The 19,168-nt window shown below is 38.9% G+C and overlaps 1 protein-coding gene across 2 annotated transcripts in view; it reads right to left on the bottom strand.

Moving 5' to 3' along the window:
• The window catches only part of brpf3 (bromodomain and PHD finger containing 3), a 78,609-nt gene that overhangs the window by 11,024 nt on the left and 48,417 nt on the right, over positions 1-19,168 (bottom strand). For both annotated transcript variants that reach the window (NM_001134807.1, XM_031896093.1), the window contains 6 exon segments: positions 1,169-1,266; positions 2,903-2,988; positions 3,076-3,169; positions 4,540-4,743; positions 4,854-5,166; positions 18,653-18,781. In NM_001134807.1, the coding sequence (NP_001128279.1) occupies positions 1,169-1,266; positions 2,903-2,988; positions 3,076-3,169; positions 4,540-4,743; positions 4,854-5,166; positions 18,653-18,781 (924 nt within the window).

The following is a 19,168-nucleotide window of genomic DNA, read 5'->3' as shown; positions in this document are numbered from 1 at the left end:
TTTTTGCCTAATAATATTACAAATATTTTTTATATTGCTCAGTCTATCTATTTTACTCAGTTTCATTTTTACACTAAACTGTTCCCTTAAAAGTAATGCTTATTTTAAATCCCTTAACATTACTCAAAACACCCCCCATAATAACATACCTTGTATGTTACCTTTTTTCCTGTACACAGATTTATTTTGTTTCTCATTTACAAGTAGGGATGCCACCGACTACGGGATTCGATTCGGTACGATATTTGGCCAGGATTCTGCTTTTTTTGGCAGGGTTCAGATTCGGCGGAATCCACGGTCCTGGCCAAACCCAAAAAGCTGGGTTTGGTGCATCACAAATTACAAGCAGTTATACAGTAATTCTTTTAGTTACTTCCGTGTCCAGTGTGAAGCTCCGCCCCTTTTGCTTTCACACCACTCCTCCTCTCTCCAACTATAATGACCCCATAGAGGTGCCTACTACACATGCATGATTGATTTTGATTGGAGGCAGTGAGCATGGCCAGTAGGCACCTCTTTAAGGTCTTTATGTTTGGAGAGAGGAGTGCTCAGAAAGCAAAAGGGGGCAGAGCTTCAGGCTAAGCAAGAAAGTAACTAAAAAAAAAACTGCTATTCAGCTGCTTGTAACGGCTCTGGCACACAGGGAGATTAGTCGCCCGCGACAAATCTCCCTGTTTGCGGGCGATTTATCTCCCCAAAATGCCATCCCACCGGCGAAAATGTAAATTGCTGGTGGGATGGCATACGCAGCGCCACGATTTCAGTTGCCTTGTCGCAGGCGACTTATCTCCCCATGTGCCAGAGCCCTAATAGAAAGACCAAATAAATCTGCATGCAGGGAGAAAGGAATTGTATTCTGGTGCCTGTTTAGAGTAATTTAAAAGGGGTTTTTAAAATAAAAGGCTTTTTTTTTTTTTTTTTTTTTAAAGACACTTTCATCTAGAGAATCTATACTAAATCTTTGTTTATTACTCACAAATACTCCTAGATTCTTCTCCATCAAAGCTTTCCCTAAATTAGGCCTATTAAAAAACTAAGTAGTCTCCATAACCTTACATCTATTAACAACAAAGCTCTACTTAGTGACACTGCCAGTCAAGATACCGCTATACAGATGACATATCAAAGATGAATTCCATCATCTTTCAATCATATTTTTTAATCTCACCAGAGCAGGATAAGATGGGTACCCACGACACTTGGCCCACACCAGCTGGAGAGGCTGCAGTTCAACACCAGCATCAAATGACATCAGAGGACTGCGTCCTAAGAATAAAAATGAAATAACGTTTGTTATTAAGTTCCTACCATGCAGGGAGGTGCCAGGCTAAAAAACAAATATGATCTTGAAGAGAATGATAAGATGCAACTCCTTCCATAAAAACAATTCAAATAAATTATAAAATCAGTGTCATACAACATGGCCTAAAAGCCTGATGCATTTTGGGGGTATGTGCCCTTAATCATAGGCTTAAGGTTTATCTTAACATGCTATGGGTGCAATTTTACGATTAGAACATTATAACTAAAAACCTGCTTTTAAAATGATATGCACTTGCAGAGACTAAATTATTAATAAAAAGTTATGCTTATAACCTTATAGCTAAAACCTGCTTTTAAAATATGAAAAAATATACAGGACATCAGCCTGTCTTCCAATAAAATAAATAATACCTTACACGTTTAGGGTTCTACCACCCCACCCGAAGGAGAACTAAATCCTAACTAAAGAAGTAGGGCAGAAATATTGTATATTATGTTTTGGGCATCTGCACCAGCCCAAGGCGACCACAGCCCTTTAACAGGGATGATCTGTGCCTCCAAAGATGTCCAGTAGCTCCCCATCCTCTTTTCTGCTGATTCACAGCACATGCTCTGTTGTCAATTACTGAGCTTAGGGACCAAAATAAATAACTCAATAAATAGTATATAAATGTAACAGTAAAAGGCTGATTAGTAATTCATTCAGATTCACATTACATGGCAGATCTGAACCAAGGCAATTGCATCAGAATAAAATAATTAGCCCTGTAGCATCAACTTTCATGACAGACAAACCTCTTTTTCTGCTTGATAATTTGCAATGACCTCTAAGCTTAACTTCTCAACAGCTGCTCAGAGCACACTGTGTATGTAAAGACCTATATCATTACTACTATAGAGATGCTGAAACTTAAAGCGAATGCAGTCAATTTATTATATAAAATATGGTGTTTCCTGCCCTATTCATTGTAGGATTTAGTTCTCCTTTAATCACAGGCACTATAATTAATCAGCCTTTGAACAGCCTCTTTCAATACCTTCCACTCTAGTTGTCCAGAGGTTAATAGTAAGACTACAACATCTTCTTAATCATTTAGATTTCCTTTTCCTCCTGTAACCCACTCCCTCAGGTATTTGCTTTGACTTCTGGCTTGCGGGCATGCTCAGTTGTTCTAAGCTAAGATTACTAAACACGCCTCTAGCAGCCAGTGAAGAAATGGCATTGCTGGTTCCCATTGCTTCAATTTTTTTCTCCTAACCTCCTCTCCTGAGCTCAGCTCAAATATTCTAAAGGGTCATGGGGAAGGGAGCCATGTAAGCATCCTCCCCTTCCACCCTACATTGCATGTTATTTTGAGGCACAAGGTAGGAGAAGCAGGATGCATAGGCTCCATAAGGGCACTTTCCACAGGCGGTAAGTACAAGGCTAGCTGCATGTCCTGATGCTGCTCTCTTTAATACACGCTAGATTTTTCATCCGGCGCTCAGTGTGAGCACAGCCTGGGGTGGTGGTGGTGGGGGGGAAGGGGCTCTTGTGCCCATTAGTGCTTTTGCATTTGTGTCCCTGTGATCATAAAATGACCACTCGTCATAGGCAACTCAAAAAAGTACAGTACAGAAAATGAAAATTCAGTATCACCTTGGTAGTTATAATCAAAATCACCATTCATAGTCTCGAAGAAGGGTACCCGTAACAGGGCAGGCTTTCCCAGGGGCATGAGACTTCTGTAGAAGTATAAATAGAACAAGCTGAATTCATATAAAATGGAAAAAACTGTTGGTTATATAAAACAGTTTTAACCATTCACTTACCCACAGCAGTTTAAGACAGTCAGCCGACTCAAAACTGAGCTGCTATCAGAATCTGATCCACTTTCTGTGTGATTCCCAAAGCCATTGATGACCCCTCAAAAAAAAAAAGGAGAGCTATGAATGCAATGCAAGAAAGCTATGAAGTTTTGTAATTTTCTCCCTAAATCAATTGTACAGGCAGATATGGTAGATATAAATAATTGATGCCTTTTAACAAGTGAGAGACTAACCCTTACAAAATAATTGAGTTATAGGAGTCCTAAAAGTGAGCGATCACACCTCCATATTTTCCATTGTAATCTCTCCTTTATATCTTAACACAACCTTAGTTATTCTTCCAGGTTACCCTCAAGAAAAGGTAAAGGATTTGCAGCAACATACCTAAAAAGAAAACAAACACTAAGGCATATTTATTATAGATTGTTAGCCAAAATCACCTGTGATGTTGCCCATAGCAACCAATCAGTTCTTCTTAAGAGCAGTGTGAATCACTAGCATGCCCAGTATTAAAGGATATGTAAACCCTAAAAGCAAGCTCAGACAGTTTTAAGCAATTTTGCAATTTACATATTTTGACAATTTTAGACTATTTTAAATTCCCAATATAAAGGGGTCCTCCACCAAACATTTTGTCTTGCATAGTAAATAAAAGTGTTATTTTAAGTAACTTTACTTAAAGGAATACTGTCATGGGAGAACATATTTTTTCAAAAACATCAATTACTAGAGCTTCTCCAGCATTGATATCCATTGAAAATGCAAACAGATTAATTTATATTTGATTTTGAAATTTCACTTGGGGCTAGCCATATTCTTCATTTCCCAGGGTGCCGCAGTCATGTGACCTGTGCTCTGATAAACCTCAGTCACACTGTACAGCTGAGCTGCAAGTTGGAGTGATATCATCCCCCTCCCAGCAGCCGATCAACAGAACAGTGGGAGGGTAGCAAGATAGCAGCTCCCAGCAGCTATAAGAATAGTTCTCAATAGTAAGAAAGAAAAGGAAAGTCCGGCTTAATATACATTAAACATTTTCAATAGTTTTCATGTTATTTTAAAATCTATTTGCAACTAAAATTATTGAAAAAAAAATGTAATGGTGGAAGTTGCCTTAAAAAATATTTTTTCATATTGCAAAAAATCAGTCTTTGGGTGGAATAGCCTTTCCATTACCTACAACATGCCAAAATGTTGTGTTGCCAAACCACCAGAAGCTGAACCACGAGCTGCCAGGCAGCTCGCAGTCCTACACTGAATCAGCCTGAACAGCAAAAATGTAGCATCTATTGTACTGGCAGCAAGGAGTTTGAAACACAGTGTTGAAAATTCTATGATCTGCAGCAAACAGTTAAAGCAAAAATATGTAAAATTAATCATGAAATTAATTGAACTATAATTAAACAATGGTTTGGCTTACTTGGAAGCTAAAAGGAAAAAAATCTTTTCTCTGTAAATTCTACCTACCAGCATCAGTTTCTTGTGGGTCTCGACTGCGTGGTGCCAGCCTTTGACGTAACAAATTAATTTCCTTTCGAAGTAGCCTTAGACGCCTTGTGCGAGCACCACTAGTCCGGAAGCTATTTACAACTTCAAGTTTCTCTAGGAGTTCTTTCAACTGGCATTCGGGAGAAAGATGTGCTCTGTTCTCTGGAAGCAGGAGTTGATCCACTAGCACAAATTTATAACATATTTATAATGAGCTTAGTATTGTTTGCTTTAAAATAATTTTTATGCTAGAATTTTATTTGCACAAAATAAAACAAAAATAATTATTTTACCCTCGTCCCAGGAAACCCTATAGTAGTCAGCAGTGCGTGGCTGTTCAGGAAGGTGAAGACAAGTTTGAGGATCATAACCAGTGCTCTCAACTTGACGTCTTGCATGACGTAAAATAGCAGCTCCTAACTGATGAAGCCTAAGAGCAGCTTGGTGGAAGACTGTTTCCTGTGAATTGTAGCGAAGACAATTTGAAACCATCAAGTTAAAATCATCTTCAAACGCATGCAGAGATGTATATTGGTGACCCTCAAGCTTTTGTCGCATTGTAGAAAAATCCATAGGATGAACAATAAAATTTCTGTAATCAGGAACCTGAAGGAAAAACAGTAGAAAAAGAAAATAATGGAGGGTAGGAGAGAGGCATTTGATATAATTCAAATACAGTAAAGAAAATAAATATTAAAAAAAATTATCGTGCAGAATTCCTGTAGAATGATCTAGGTTTGTGGAATCTTTAAAAAAAAACAAAAAAAAACTGTAATTATTGCATAGAACACAGCAAGAAAAAACTTAGCCCTTTCACTGCTTGCCAATTTTCACAGATATGTGCACTAACTCCCAAAAAACATTTTGTGCTTTGGGAGAAAACATTTAGCTGACCTATTAGATCTATATACTGAAGGGCAAATCAGCTTCTTAAAAATGATGCAAATATATTTTGCATGGGAAATAACCATATGTTAAATTGAAGAATTCCAAATGTAAAAATATTTATTTTTAATTTGTGGAAGAATTCTACAAAATTAGCATTTTGCAGCATTTTACTTCAAACATTTTCGTTTACACAAAAGCAATTATCTTTTGTTTAAAGGAAAACTATATCCCAGGATAAATAATTAACCAACAGATAATTTATATCCTACCTATTAAAGGTCAAATTGATATATATATAACAAGAACACACGGAGCACACCCTATTGAAATTCAAATGCCCAGGGTGCTAGCAAAAAAATATAAAGCAAGAGAATGAGCTGCACACACCAGGACTTGGCAAAAATATAATAAGTTTATTTAAGAAAAGAGATCCAACGTTTCGAGCACTAACTGTGCTCTTCCTCAGGGAAAAAACCTGAGGAAGAGCACAGTTAGTGCTCGAAACGTTGGATCTCTTTTCTTAAATAAACTTATTATATTTTTGCCAAGTCCTGAGTTTTGAGAATGACACAAGTATTAGCTTTCACAAAGTTTGCTGCTAAACTGCTTTTAGATCTTTGTTTCAGTTGTTTCTGTGATGTACTGAAATATAATTACAAGCACTTCATATGTTTCAAAGGCTTTTATCGACAATTACATGACATTTATGCAAAGAGTCAGTATTTGCAGTGTTGGCCCTTCTTTTTCAGGACCTCTGCAATTCGACTGGGCATGCTCTCAATCAACTTCTGGGCCAAATCCTGACTGATAGCAACCCATTCTTTCATAATCACTTCTTGGAGTTTGTCAGAATTAGTAGGTTTTTGTTTGTCCACCCGCCTCTTGAGGATTGACCACAAGTTCTCAATGGGATTAAGATCTGGGGAGTTTCCAGGCCATGGACCACTTAGTTATCACTTTTGCCTTATGGCACGGTGCTCCATCATGCTGGAAAATGCATTGTTCTTCACCAAACTGTTGTTTAATTCTGGTGACAGAATTAAATGCTCACCTACACCTGTGAGATTTACTTTAAATTGGCATGTAGATACCATTGACTTTTTGGATGTAAGATTATTTCGTTCAGAGCAGGGGGTAGGTACTACATTGTACCGCAAAGATACAGATCGTAATACGATATTACATTCCCAGAGTTTTCATCCCCCCTCAATTAAGAAATCCATTCCGTATACTCAGTTTTTGAGAGTGTTTAGAATTAATTCCGAGTGTGCAGCAGCAGAACTACAGGCAGTGGAAATGCTTAAGCTTTTCCTGGAACGGGGATACTCTTTGGACTCGTTGAAATTGGCATTGGATAAGGCTCGTAAGACATCCGAACAGGAACAGAGAACGAAAGGTACAAAACAAGACTCCTCACAGAGAATGGTATTTGTTACTAATTTTACACCAGTAGGCGATCAAGTGAATCGTATAATAAAAAAGCATTGGCCTATTTTGCAATTAGACTCGGGACTGCCTTTCTTAAATGTTCCACCACCTAGATGTGCTTACCGCCGAGGTCGTTCATTACGTGACATGTTTATGATCACTGATTTTCCAAAACGAAGCATAAAGACATGGCTAAATACACAAAAGAATGGATGCTATCGGTGTGGTGACTGTAAAACTTGTGGATGTTTACTTACTGGTGACTCCTTTTCACATCCACACCAAGGGAAACGCTTCCAAATACGATACAGATTGACTTGCCTATCTGATCATGTTATTTACTGTATTACTTGTCCATGTGGACTGTATTATATTGGGAAATGCATTACTCCACTTGTTCCACTTGTTGGAAGAAGTTGCTGTTGGAGGGTGTTTTGGTACCGTTCTTTATTCATGGCTGTGTTTTTGGGCAAAATTGTGAGTGAGCCCACTCCCTTGGATGAGAAGCAACCCCACACATGAATGGTCTCAGGATGCTTTACTGTTGGCATGACACAGGACTGATGGTAGCGCTCACCTTTTCTTCTCCGGACAAGCCTTTTTCCAGATGCCCCAAACAATCGGAAAGCGGCTTCATCTGAGAATATGACTTTGCCCCAGTCCTCAGCAGTCCATTCACCATACTTTCTGCAGAAGATCAATCTGTACCTGATGTTTTTTTTGGAGAGAAGTGGCTTCTTTGCTGCCCTTCTTGACACCAGGCCACCTTCCAAAAGTCTTCGCCTCACTGTGCATGCAGATGCGCTCACACCTGCCTGCTGCCATTCCTGAGCAAGCTCTGCACTGGTGGCACTCCGATCCCGCAGCTGAATCCTCTTTAGGAGACGATCCTGGCACTTGCTGGACTTTCTTGGACGCCCTGAAGCCTTCTTAACAAGAATTGAACCTCTTTCCTTGAAGTTCTTGATGATCCTATAAATTGTTGATTTAGGTGCAATCTTAGTAGCCACAATATCCTTGCCTGTGAAACCATTTTTATATATTTATATATATATATATATATATATATATATATATATACAGTGGTGTGAAAAACTATTTGCCCCCTTCCTGATTTCTTATTCTTTTGCATGTTTGTCACACTTAAATGTTTCTGCTCATCAAAAACCGTTAACTATTAGTCAAAGATAACATAACTGAACACAAAATGCAGTTTTTAAATGAAGGTTTACGTTAAGGGAGAAAAAAAACTCCAAATCTACATGGCCCTGTGTGAAAAAGTGATTGCCCCCCTTGTTAAAAAATAACTTAACTGTGGTTTATCAATTTCAATTTTCAATTTCAATTTCTGTAGTCACCCCCAGGCCTGATTACTGCCACACCTGTTTCAATCAAGAAATCACTTAAATAGGAGCTACCTGACACAGAGAAGTAGACCAAAAGCACCTCAAAAGCTAGACATCATGCCAAGATCCAAAGAAATTCAGGAACAAATGAGAACAAAAGTAATTGAGATCTATCAGTCTGGTAAAGGTTATAAAGCCATTTCTAAAGCTTTGGGACTCCAGCGAACCACAGTGAGAGCCATTATCCACAAATGGCAAAACCATGGAACAGTGGTGAACCTTCCCAGGAGTGGCCGGCCGACCAAAATTACCCCAAGAGCGCAGAGACAACTCATCAGAGAGGCCACAAAAGACCCCAGGACAACATCTAAAGAACTGCAGGCCTCACTTGCCTCAATTAAGGTCAGTGTTCACGACTCCACCATAAGAAAGAGACTGGGCAAAAACGGCCTGCATGGCAGATTTCCAAGGCGCAAACCACTTTTAAGCAAAAAGAACATTATGGCTCGTCTCAATTTTGCTAAAAAACATCTCAATGATTGCCAAGACTTTTGGGAAAATATCTTGTGGACCGACGAGACAAAAGTTGAACTTTTTGGAAGGTGCGTGTCCCGTTACATCTGGCGTAAAAGTAACACAGCATTTCAGAAAAAGAACATCATACCAACAGTAAAATATGGTGGCGGTAGTGTGATGATCTGGGGTTGTTTTGCTGCTTCAGGACCTGGAAGGCTTGCTGTGATACATGGAACCATGAATTCTACTGTCTACCAAAAAATCCTGAAGGAGAATGTCCGGCCATCTGTTCGTCAACTCAAGCTGAAGCGATCTTGGGTGCTGCAGCAGGACAATGACCCAAAACACACCAGCAAATCCACCTCTGAATGGCCGAAGAAAAACAAAATGAAGACTTTGGAGTGGCCTAGTCAAAGTCCTGACCTGAATCCTATTGAGATGTTGTGGCATGACCTTAAAAAGGCGGTTCATGCTAGAAAACCCTCAAATAAAGCTGAATTACAACAATTCTGCAAAGATGAGCGAGCCAAAATTCCTCCAGAGCGCTGTAAAAGACTCGTTGCAAGTTATCGCAAACGCTTGATTGCAGTTATTGCTGCTAAGGGTGGCCCAACCAGTTATTAGGTTCAGGGGGCAATTACTTTTTCACACAGGGCCATGTAGGTTTGGATTTTTTTTCTCCCTAAATAATAAAAACCCTCATTTAAAAACTGCATTTTGTGTTTACTTGTGTTATCTTTGACTAATAGTTAAATGTGTTTGATGATCAGAAACATTTTGTGTGACAAACATGCAAAAGAATAAGAAATCAGGAAGGGGGCAAATAGTTTTTCACACCACTGTATATATATATATATATATATATATATATATATATATATATATATATATATATATATATTGGTAAATACCTTGAGTCACTATTTTGTGATGGTGTGTGTCCTCCCTCAGAGTTCACCTGACAGGAAATTATGCCGCTTTAACTATACCAGTAACTAAGTATGGAAATAAAAGAAAGAGCTCTATCAATTCATTGGCTAATGTAACTTAGCCTGTTTTTGTGCCCTTGGTTTGTTTGCATGCCCTGTGAATTGTACAAGGTGGGGGCCCTTAGCACTTGAAATAGCAATTTTCTATAACTCAATGCCATATACTGATATTGTTTTATGCAATATTTGTTATAGAGACCTGAATTGTTCAGTGTTATAGTTTTCCTTTAAGGGGGAAATATGATCCCTTATATATTCATACGTAGTTGAGTAAAAAACAATGTCTCTAATGCTTTATTTACCATTAGGTCCTTCCAGTAGACATTCAGAGGGTATCCATTCAGATTAGAAGAAAGGAGTTTCTATATTATATTGTGTATTTTTTCCCCTTAAGTTTTTGTACTAGCAGATACATTGGATAAGTTTAAGAAGGGTTTGGATAGATTTTTAGCAAGTGAGAAAATATAGGGACTGGTCTGAATGCCATCTTGGCGTCAGAAGGGAATTTTCTTCCCCCTCAGAGACAAATTGAAGAGGCTTCAGAAGGTGTTTTTTTTTTTTTTTTTGCCTTTTTCTTGATCAACTAGTAGTTAGGCAGGTTTCATTAAAGATACAAAAGGTTTAACTCGATAGACATGTCTTTTTCCAACCTAAGTCACATTTCAGGTGTAATACTTATCGTTTAATTTTTTGCGTAAATGCACAGCTTGCACTACATGTTGCAGTTTGATAACTGGGACTGCATTTCATCAAACTCACATCTACTTATTATACATCTACTTCATTATTTCTCCTTGTGGTTCAATGTGTGTTGGGAAGACACAGAAAATATTGGCTAACCATAAGTCCTCTACTAAGAGAGCCTTTGATATGGATAAAGCTGATTTACTATTAGCTAAGCATTTTTCTGTGGGTCATTTTTGCTGTGGAAAAAAATGCTAAATAACATGCAGGAGCAATATTTTCTTTAGCAGCTAAGAGACGAGCCAAATTATTCAGTTTCTCCTAGTTTTCCATATGACAATTGTACACAAAGGGGCCGATTCATTAAAACAAGAGTTTGAATCCCGAATGGGATTGGATACGATAATTTCTGAAGATCGCAAAAATCACGAACATGCTCACGAAAAAATCATATTAGTCACGATAATATCGTATTGGTGATCCGAAAGTCATGAAATTTTCGTATTGAACGATTGTAAACAGCAGCAGAACACTATAGTAGATATTTTCTTCACTATGGAGGAAACTATTTGCTCTAAATGCTTCAAAGAAGATACATTATGGATATACAACAAATTGGAGGGATGATCTATTAGCATGCTTAGGTAGTAATGTTTAATTGGAAAGGAGATGGAGTAGAAGAGAGCTTCTGCATGATTATTCTGGAGGATCAAAGCACTCCTGGACATAGAGGAGCAGGAGTGAGAATCTCATTTAGGACTGACTATGTCCAGACAATTAACCATTGCTGGAGTGGCAACTGAAGAAAGGCCTGTTGGATTCTGCCTTTGTCTAAAGTCTGTAGCTCTTCATTAACCTCTGTTAGCATCACATGGGTGGTGAAGTTTAAGTACAACTGTTTTAACAGTTTTACTCACACTGTTTGTTTATTTGTGGTTTCAAAAAACTCTAAAACTACTAAAATCAGAATGTTGATAAATGTGCCTCCATGTGTTTTGTATAGTTTAGCATTGTGTGTTGGTAGCCATTTTGCGTAGAATAGCAGCAAATGTGTCATAAGCCACAGTGTGCTGTTGTTCATTTCCCTAACATATATTGCAATTCTGAACCCAAAAGTGCCCTTAGCAGAACAATAAGTCCTTGCCTTTAGCTTTTAACCTTTTTCTTGAGGACTTTCCCCATTCCTCTTAAATTGCTACTGGTACCAAAGTTCAAAAAGGCAGAAATGTGTGATTTAATTCCAATCTAAAACAATAATTTTATTACTAATTAGCAATTATTATGCACCAGCATAGATTTTGTTGAAAATAAACAGTTGACTTTGGATTCTTTAAAACACTTAGTTCTGCACTATAGTTGCATTAAACGAATCACACGTATGTAATCACAAAGTTTTAATATTTGCGGATGATAGTGATAAAATTAATGGTTTATAATGGTGTTATACTATAACTCAATGCACTGCAAGTTGCAAACTGTTTGTACATTTTTAGAACAATTTATAGGTATTATTAAACATGGAATGCTGTATGAGGTTTTCAACAGATATGAATTCTGATTTGGGTACATACACTTTCTATTTTCAAGCACTTTAATAAGTGCATTTTCTGTGTGTTTTAAGTCAAGCAGTCATGTATCAGACAAATTAATTTTTTTGTAAACATGTTCTTTGGTATCTGATTCCTCTCTTAGAAAAATCCTTCATTTCAGGGGCCAGAGTCTGCACAGCTCTCTCCTCTCTCCCTTTACCTGCTACCCCCTCCAATAAGAATTCATAATGCTCACTCCCCCAACCCTTAGGAATGCGTAATCTGAGCTACCAGCCTCTAGATATGCAAGCAGGAAGCTAGGAATACCAAGCTAAAATGGCAGCTGCAATCTTAAACAAACAGAGCAAGCTTTGTGGCGAATCTTTTGGCAGTAAAATTCAAAAACAACTTTCCTTCTCATTAAGTGCCCGCTTTTAGCATGAAACACGTCAGGCTGTTTATGTTTGAAATGTTTTTTTCTTTTGGCTTTTTTGGCTAACTGGTCCAGTTTTTTCTAGTGCCAGCCTCGTTTTTTCATTTTGAGGCATTTTGCTTTGCAGTCATGAATGAGCACAGGAAAAAAAAAAAGCTGCTGGTGCACACTGGCTCCTGCTTTTCTGTGCACTGTAAGGCATGTTCCTTGCCCTCTTCTTTTTATTTTCCTTTTGACATATGTTAATTTTAGATGAAGGATTAAAAGTTAAGTTTTATTTATTAATTAGAAGTGAGTGGTACAAACTGTGGATGGCTTGATGGTTTTATTCCACAAGTCTATTTTCTAAGCAGGTTTACTTCTTAAGACTGTCATTATAAAGGACTAAAAAACAAAAAAAACAAATGTAGGTAATCAGTTTTTTCTTCAGTGCATACAAACAATTAGGCAGTGTTTAAAGACAAAATAGGTAAGGGCACAGATGGCTTACCTCTACCAAGTGAATGGCGGACACAGAACATGGTACTTTTTAGTATTTTATTATTTTGTATAATTTCATTATGAAACAAACATTTAAGTAAAAGCAATAAAGGGGTAGCAAAGTAGAGGGCCTCTTTATATGGATAATTTCAAATTAGGCTTATCTGTAATACTTCTATGTATATACAAAAAAAAAAAAAAAAAATTTTATAACACCATGTATAATTTCTACGGTAGCTGGAACCTGAATTTTCACTCTGGAGAACCAAGTCAATCAATTATAGTTTTTCTTTTATATACTGCAGGCGCACATCCTTTATGATGAAGGATCAGTCGTACGGTATAAAATAAAAAACTACAATTGATTGACTTGGTTCTCTAGAATTGTAGTTACTAAAATAAGTAGTCTTACACACTTCAGTTCAAAAGAAAGTAATGGTACTGGCAGCTCCACATTAAGTGGAAAATGTTTGCACCGAGTGGCATTTAGGACAGATAAAAGCAAATTTTGGTTTTATACATTATAACAGGGGGTAATGTAGGCCTGATGCAACACAAACGGTTTGGAAAACAGACTCTTGCTGTTAATGAAAACTACACTGGGAGCTTCTATAGCTTCTTTCCACTCATCTATCAAATCTAAGATATTACATTTATTTCTGAATTTACACTGAGTTTGTTTTAATTTTTCAGCATGGAGGCATAGGATACATGATAAAGGTTTAGTTCTGCATATATTCAGTTAATAATCTAATGTGATTTCTAAAGGTGACTTTCAGATTGAAACAGTGGAAGCATGAGACAAAAGTATGCAAGCCATGTATACCCTTAATAGGAGTTAAGCTGGCCATAGACATACCGATAAAATTGTACGAAGCCTAGTTTCGTAAATTTTTTGGACCTTGTGTGGGCTCTGAATATTCGTACCATTTAGACGATTGACCAGGTTAGAAAATGATCGGTTGGTAAAACAGGTTTAGGAAGTTTAAGTAACAATTACTTACAAAAGCAAACCTATGAGCGAAAAACGATCAACGTGACTTAGATAACTTTTAATATACCTAACCTATGGGTTCAAAGGGTGCCTGTTGCAAAGACTGCAGAACTAAATTAAGGGTCCCATAGGGGGACAGGCTCTCTCCTTGGAGGGTGGAGTCTTAGTAGTGCCAGCCCATTGCTTATGAAAAAGGGGCTGATAGCATGAGTACTTGAATTTTAAGAGAAACGCTTTCTCTTAAACAACCCTTTGGTTGTTCCTTCTTGTAAAAAATCTAGAATGTGAGTGGAGTGACACTCTTGCCAAGAAAATTGATGCCAGATCTCATGGTAGCACCTAGAACCATACCGTCAAATGCAGATTGTGAAGTTTATTCGCGTAAGTTGTACCATGCAACAGGAAGTTTGGTATTTTGGGGCGAACCAAATATTAGGTCCCGCTAGGCAAATCAGGTCTGTGAACAAAACACAGCAATGCCGCCACGTTGCTATAAGAACTGTGGGCATTTGTTCCTGTCTGATCTTGTGCAGTAATCTGGGTATGAGTGATATGGGTGGAAATGCCAGCTGTCAATGCCATAGGAAGACCAGGGCAACTACTCCTTCTGCTTTGGGATCGTGTACTTAAGAAAGCACAGAAGTTGTGTATTAAAGCTTGTTGCCATAACATCCAAACAGAGTTGACCCCATCTGCTCACTATTCTACCGGATCTAGTGTATTGCACCTCAAGTAATCCACTTACAAATTCTGGATTCTAGGAATGTAGATCGCTGAAAGAAGTACCTTGCGCTTTTCTTCCCAGCTTATTATCTGCAATAGTTGTAAGAGTGCTGAAGACCACCTTGTCCCTCCTTGAAGATTCAGACAGTTGTGCTGTTGTTCAACTGAATTCAAACATTTGCCTTTTAGTTGCTCTTGCCAGTGAAGCAGGGCATAGTAGACTGCCCCGAGTTCCAGGGAGTTAAATGTGTAGTTGAAGCACGTTTTGGGACCATGTCCCCTGACAGACCTGTAGATGCCAAGTTGTCCCCCATCTGCGCCAGCTCACGTTGGTGGTGATCACTTCCTGTACTGGTCGGTTCCAAAATCTTCCTTGTAGTAGATTCGGCAGGTGTGACCACCAGTCCAAGTTTTTACCTTGTTGCAGTGGACAGGTAAAATACTTGTGTAAGATCCTGATGGTGTCTGTCCTACATATTGAGAAATTTCCATTGAAGTGGACGGAGATGAAATCTCCTGCCTTGACACTTGCCACCATCAAGCACAAGAGTTGAAGGATATCTTGTGTTGCTGTGGGCTGTATGCTGTATGGGGAGTGCCTTTGATGGAGAGGGAAATACTTTCTTGTCCACTCTAGCATGCAGAGAAATTCTAGGGATTGTATCAGCATAAGAAGGCTCTCTCTGTGGTTTATGAGCCAGCCATGGTATAGTGAAGAAAGCTGGATCTCCTAGGTACCATGAATGGCCTCCATCGTCCAAATAAGCTGTGATGCTTATGCCTTTTATCCTGAGCACCACTAACAGTGCGCAGAGAACTTTTGTGAACACTCTTGGTGTTGATGTTAGCCCTAACGGTAGTGCCCGAAACTAAAAGTGGAGGGGGCCCAGAGCAAACTTCAACTGATGATGGGGAATTATTGGGATGTGCAAATACGCATTTTGAATGGCGATTTCTGACATGAAGGTACCGGGTTTCAGGCTATTAACAATGGCTGAAAGACTTTGAATCTTTTTATTTTTTATTAATTTGTTTAGAGGTCAAATCAACCGTTATTTTTTGGAACCAGAAAAATGTTTGAATAGAATCCTTGGAGTCAGAAATCATGGGTACAGGTGTTATTACCTCTCGGTGGGGTAGGTCTTATATGGTGTAAAGGGGTGTCACTTTGCTGAGGCGGTGGGAATTGCCAATCGCACAAATCTTTTTTCTATTATGTTTAATACCCTGGGTCTGCTATGGAATTTTGCCACTTTTGCAAAGTTGCTCAATCTTCCTCCAACTGGTGGTAGAGAAAGTGTCTGTGTGTGATGTTCAGGATTCCTGACCTTTGGATTAAGCGGCCTTACGGGAAGACTTAAGGTGGGCATACACAGGCAGATTTCAGCTGCCGACTCGGGTCCTTCAGACCAGAGATCTGGGTGATCTGTGTTGTCTGTTGAAGACCACTAGTTGTGGTAATAATTCCTCTTGTGGATGTCTCTTTTAAAGGACAACGAGGGTTCTTATAAATTAACACTTAGGGGCTGATTTACTAAGACACGAATTCCGACCGAATTGGAAAAATTCCGATTGAAAAACGAACATTTTGCGACTTTTTCGTATTTTTTGCGATTTTTTCGGCGCCTTTACGACTTTTCGGAAATTATCGCGACTTTTTCGTTACCAATACAATTTGCGCGAAAAAACGCGAGTTTTTCGTAGCCATTCCGAAAGTTGCGATTTTTTCGTAGCGTTAAAACTTGCGCGAAAAGTTGCGCTTTTTTCGTAGCGTTAAAACTTAAAAGGCGCAACGTTTTGCGCAAGTTTTAACACTACGAAAAAATCGCAACTTTTTGCGCAAGTTTTAACGCTACGAAAAAATCGCAACTTTCGGAATGGCTACGAAAAACTCGCGTTTTTCCGCAAAAAATCGTATTGGTAACGAAAAAGTCGTGATAATTTTCCGAAAAAATTGCAAAATACCGATCATTACGAAAAAAACGCAATCGGACGCATTCGGCCCGTTCGTGAGTAAGTAAATGGGCCCCTTAGTCTAGAGGCATTGGTGTAAAGTACTCACTATATAGCTTGATTTCCAGATCCCTGCTGTCTTGTGTCTGATATGGCAATGGCAGCCTACAGCACTCTGAAGCCTCCTGTGACGTCACAGAATCTCTCCCCCTCTTCCTGTGGGCAGCCTTAAGTCTCAGTGCCTTGTATTTTGCTCTTGTGCACATGTGTATAATGTGCTCTCCACTCCCTGCTGTGTCTATGCACGCTCCCTTAGTAACGCCCCCAGCCGGGGGGGGGGGGGGGGGGGAATGCTGCACATGCTCAGTATAGACCGTGAGGGAAAGGAAGTGGGCAAACCTTTTCAAATGGTGGCGCCATTCACAGAAACGAGTATGCAGCATGCAGTAAGTGTAACGCTGTAAATCTTTCATTAGGCAAGCCAGAAATATAGTGTTTTTACTTAACAATAGTAGTACTATTGAATAGTGTGCTTAATAGAATTTGACTTTCATTCTCCTTTAAGCTCTCTTGCCTTGTGTAAGAAATGCTCCTTTCCCTCCTGTGAAATTATTTGTTTGAGTTCTGGTCCCAATAATTGTGAGCATTTAAATATTATAGAAGTAACCTTGTTTTCTGACACAATATCTCCTGTCCACTGGTATAGCCAAAGTGCTCTTTACACAGCGATAGCTTCTGCCAAAACCTTATCGGCCAAGTTTAGAGACATCCACTCCTGCTTCCCCTAAAAATCATAGTGCTGTCTTAATTCTCTCTATTTCTGTTCGGGCGATGTTGGAGGGTGTTTCAGAATTTACAGAGAGGACTGAATGAGAGTCTAAATCGGAATGAGAATGTAGACATTTTTTGTTTAACAAAGGACTGAATTGTGGATTGAATCCACAACAGATGGCCCCAAAGTTGTGGCAGCTGTAATTGATTGGGATGGTTCTTGTGTTTCTTGAGTAGCATGCACAATCGCAGTAGTGAAAATTCTGTTCTTCACCTGTTTGTGAAGGTGATGGTGAATCCTCCTTGTGCTTATGAATTGCTTTGCTAGCCTTTTTTACCTTAGCTTTAAGTTTGCGGGTTTTGTCAGTCAAGTCTATTTCCTCAATAAGTGAAGAGTAAAGAGTAATAAGAGTAAATCCTCATCTGGGGAAGTCATACTGTATATTACATACTATATGAAAGTACTGTGGTACCTGGTAGTAGTAACCTTATGTTACATGGACCTGTGTTGAGGAGCCTTTAGAAGCAGAGGACATCCGCTGCCAAAGTGCTGCTAAATCGTAGAAGTAAAGTTGTGGGCACTTGTGTAACCGAGGGAGTTGCGAGGACTGAACTGCTGTAGCAAACATGCCAAGAAGTAAGCAGAAGCAGTTGCATAGATGTGTACTGCTCCTCAAGATGGCGCCACCGGGAATGTGTGATTATCGGCTAAATAAATTTCGTCGTGCCAATGACTTAAGTTCTGTGCGCATCTAGATCTGAGTTCATTTAGGTGTCGGGTGACCCGAGCTGAAGAGGCTCATCCTAGGTTTCCCCAGGGAAGTAGATTATGGTTTAAAACATGGTGCCAAGGGGTAAAGCACACCAATGGGTTGCTTCAGATGCTTTTCCCCATAAATGCAGTTGCCGTAACAACAAAGAGCACTGCTACATCAAGGGGACTCAACACAAAAGGGGAAGTGGGCTTAACATATGGCGCACTCTGGTGGAAGCACACTGTGGGCTCAACCAAAAAAGGGTACGATTTTATGCACAGCCCCATTCCCAAAAGCTAAACCTGGGAGCATATTGTGAGGGCTCTACCAGAGTAATTTTCTAGCAGCACACTGTGAGGGTTCTACCAGAGCAATCTTCTGCTGCAATAACCTGTAAAAGTAAGGAGAATTACCTATATTAGAGAATTATTAATAAGAGAGAAGGAGAATGCTGCCTCTAAGGCAGGGCAAACTGAAAAAAAATAAAGGAAGAGTTCCAGTAAGGAACAATTTAATCCCCAGCTGTCCTGCACTGACTGGTAGGGCCAACTGAGAAAGTACATTTCTGTTCTATTTTTATTTTAAATAGGAAAAGAGTCTTACTTCCTTGAGATTTACAGGTTCAGTGAAAATATTTGCCGAATCCTTCTCCTGAAGCAAATCCAAAGTGGTACGGAGAAATACAGTGAATGGGGTCAGCTGTAGTTCCATAGCTGCTTGGTGCAATTTAACCTGAGGAGGAACACAAGAATGAGAAGCAAAAATCTTAATAACAGTAATTGAGGTTTAAGGGAAAAAAAAAACTGTCCATCAATCTTTTCAGCAATTATCAATTTTGGAATAGAGTGAGGGAATACTTTCTTCTGGAACAATCTGAACTTGGCCAGTCATTCAATACATTTTATTGGCTTATTTGCTCTTCTTTATCCATTTCAATAACATCCCTTTTAAGCACTGTAGACCAAAAACTGTGCTACATATTCTAAAATGCTGTCCAGTGTGTTTTGTTAAGGGAAGAACATTCTCCCTCCTTGTGAATTTATACCCCTTTATTTACAACACAATACCTTGCTGGCCTTTTCTGCTGCTGACTGCTAATGTTTTCTATAGCTATGTTTA

This window comes from Xenopus tropicalis, chromosome 2 (genome assembly GCF_000004195.4).
Source record: "Xenopus tropicalis strain Nigerian chromosome 2, UCB_Xtro_10.0, whole genome shotgun sequence".
Taxonomy (NCBI): Eukaryota; Metazoa; Chordata; class Amphibia; order Anura; family Pipidae; genus Xenopus; species Xenopus tropicalis.
Note: the sequence above shows the minus strand (reverse complement) of the source record. Positions and strands in the feature narration are given on the sequence as shown.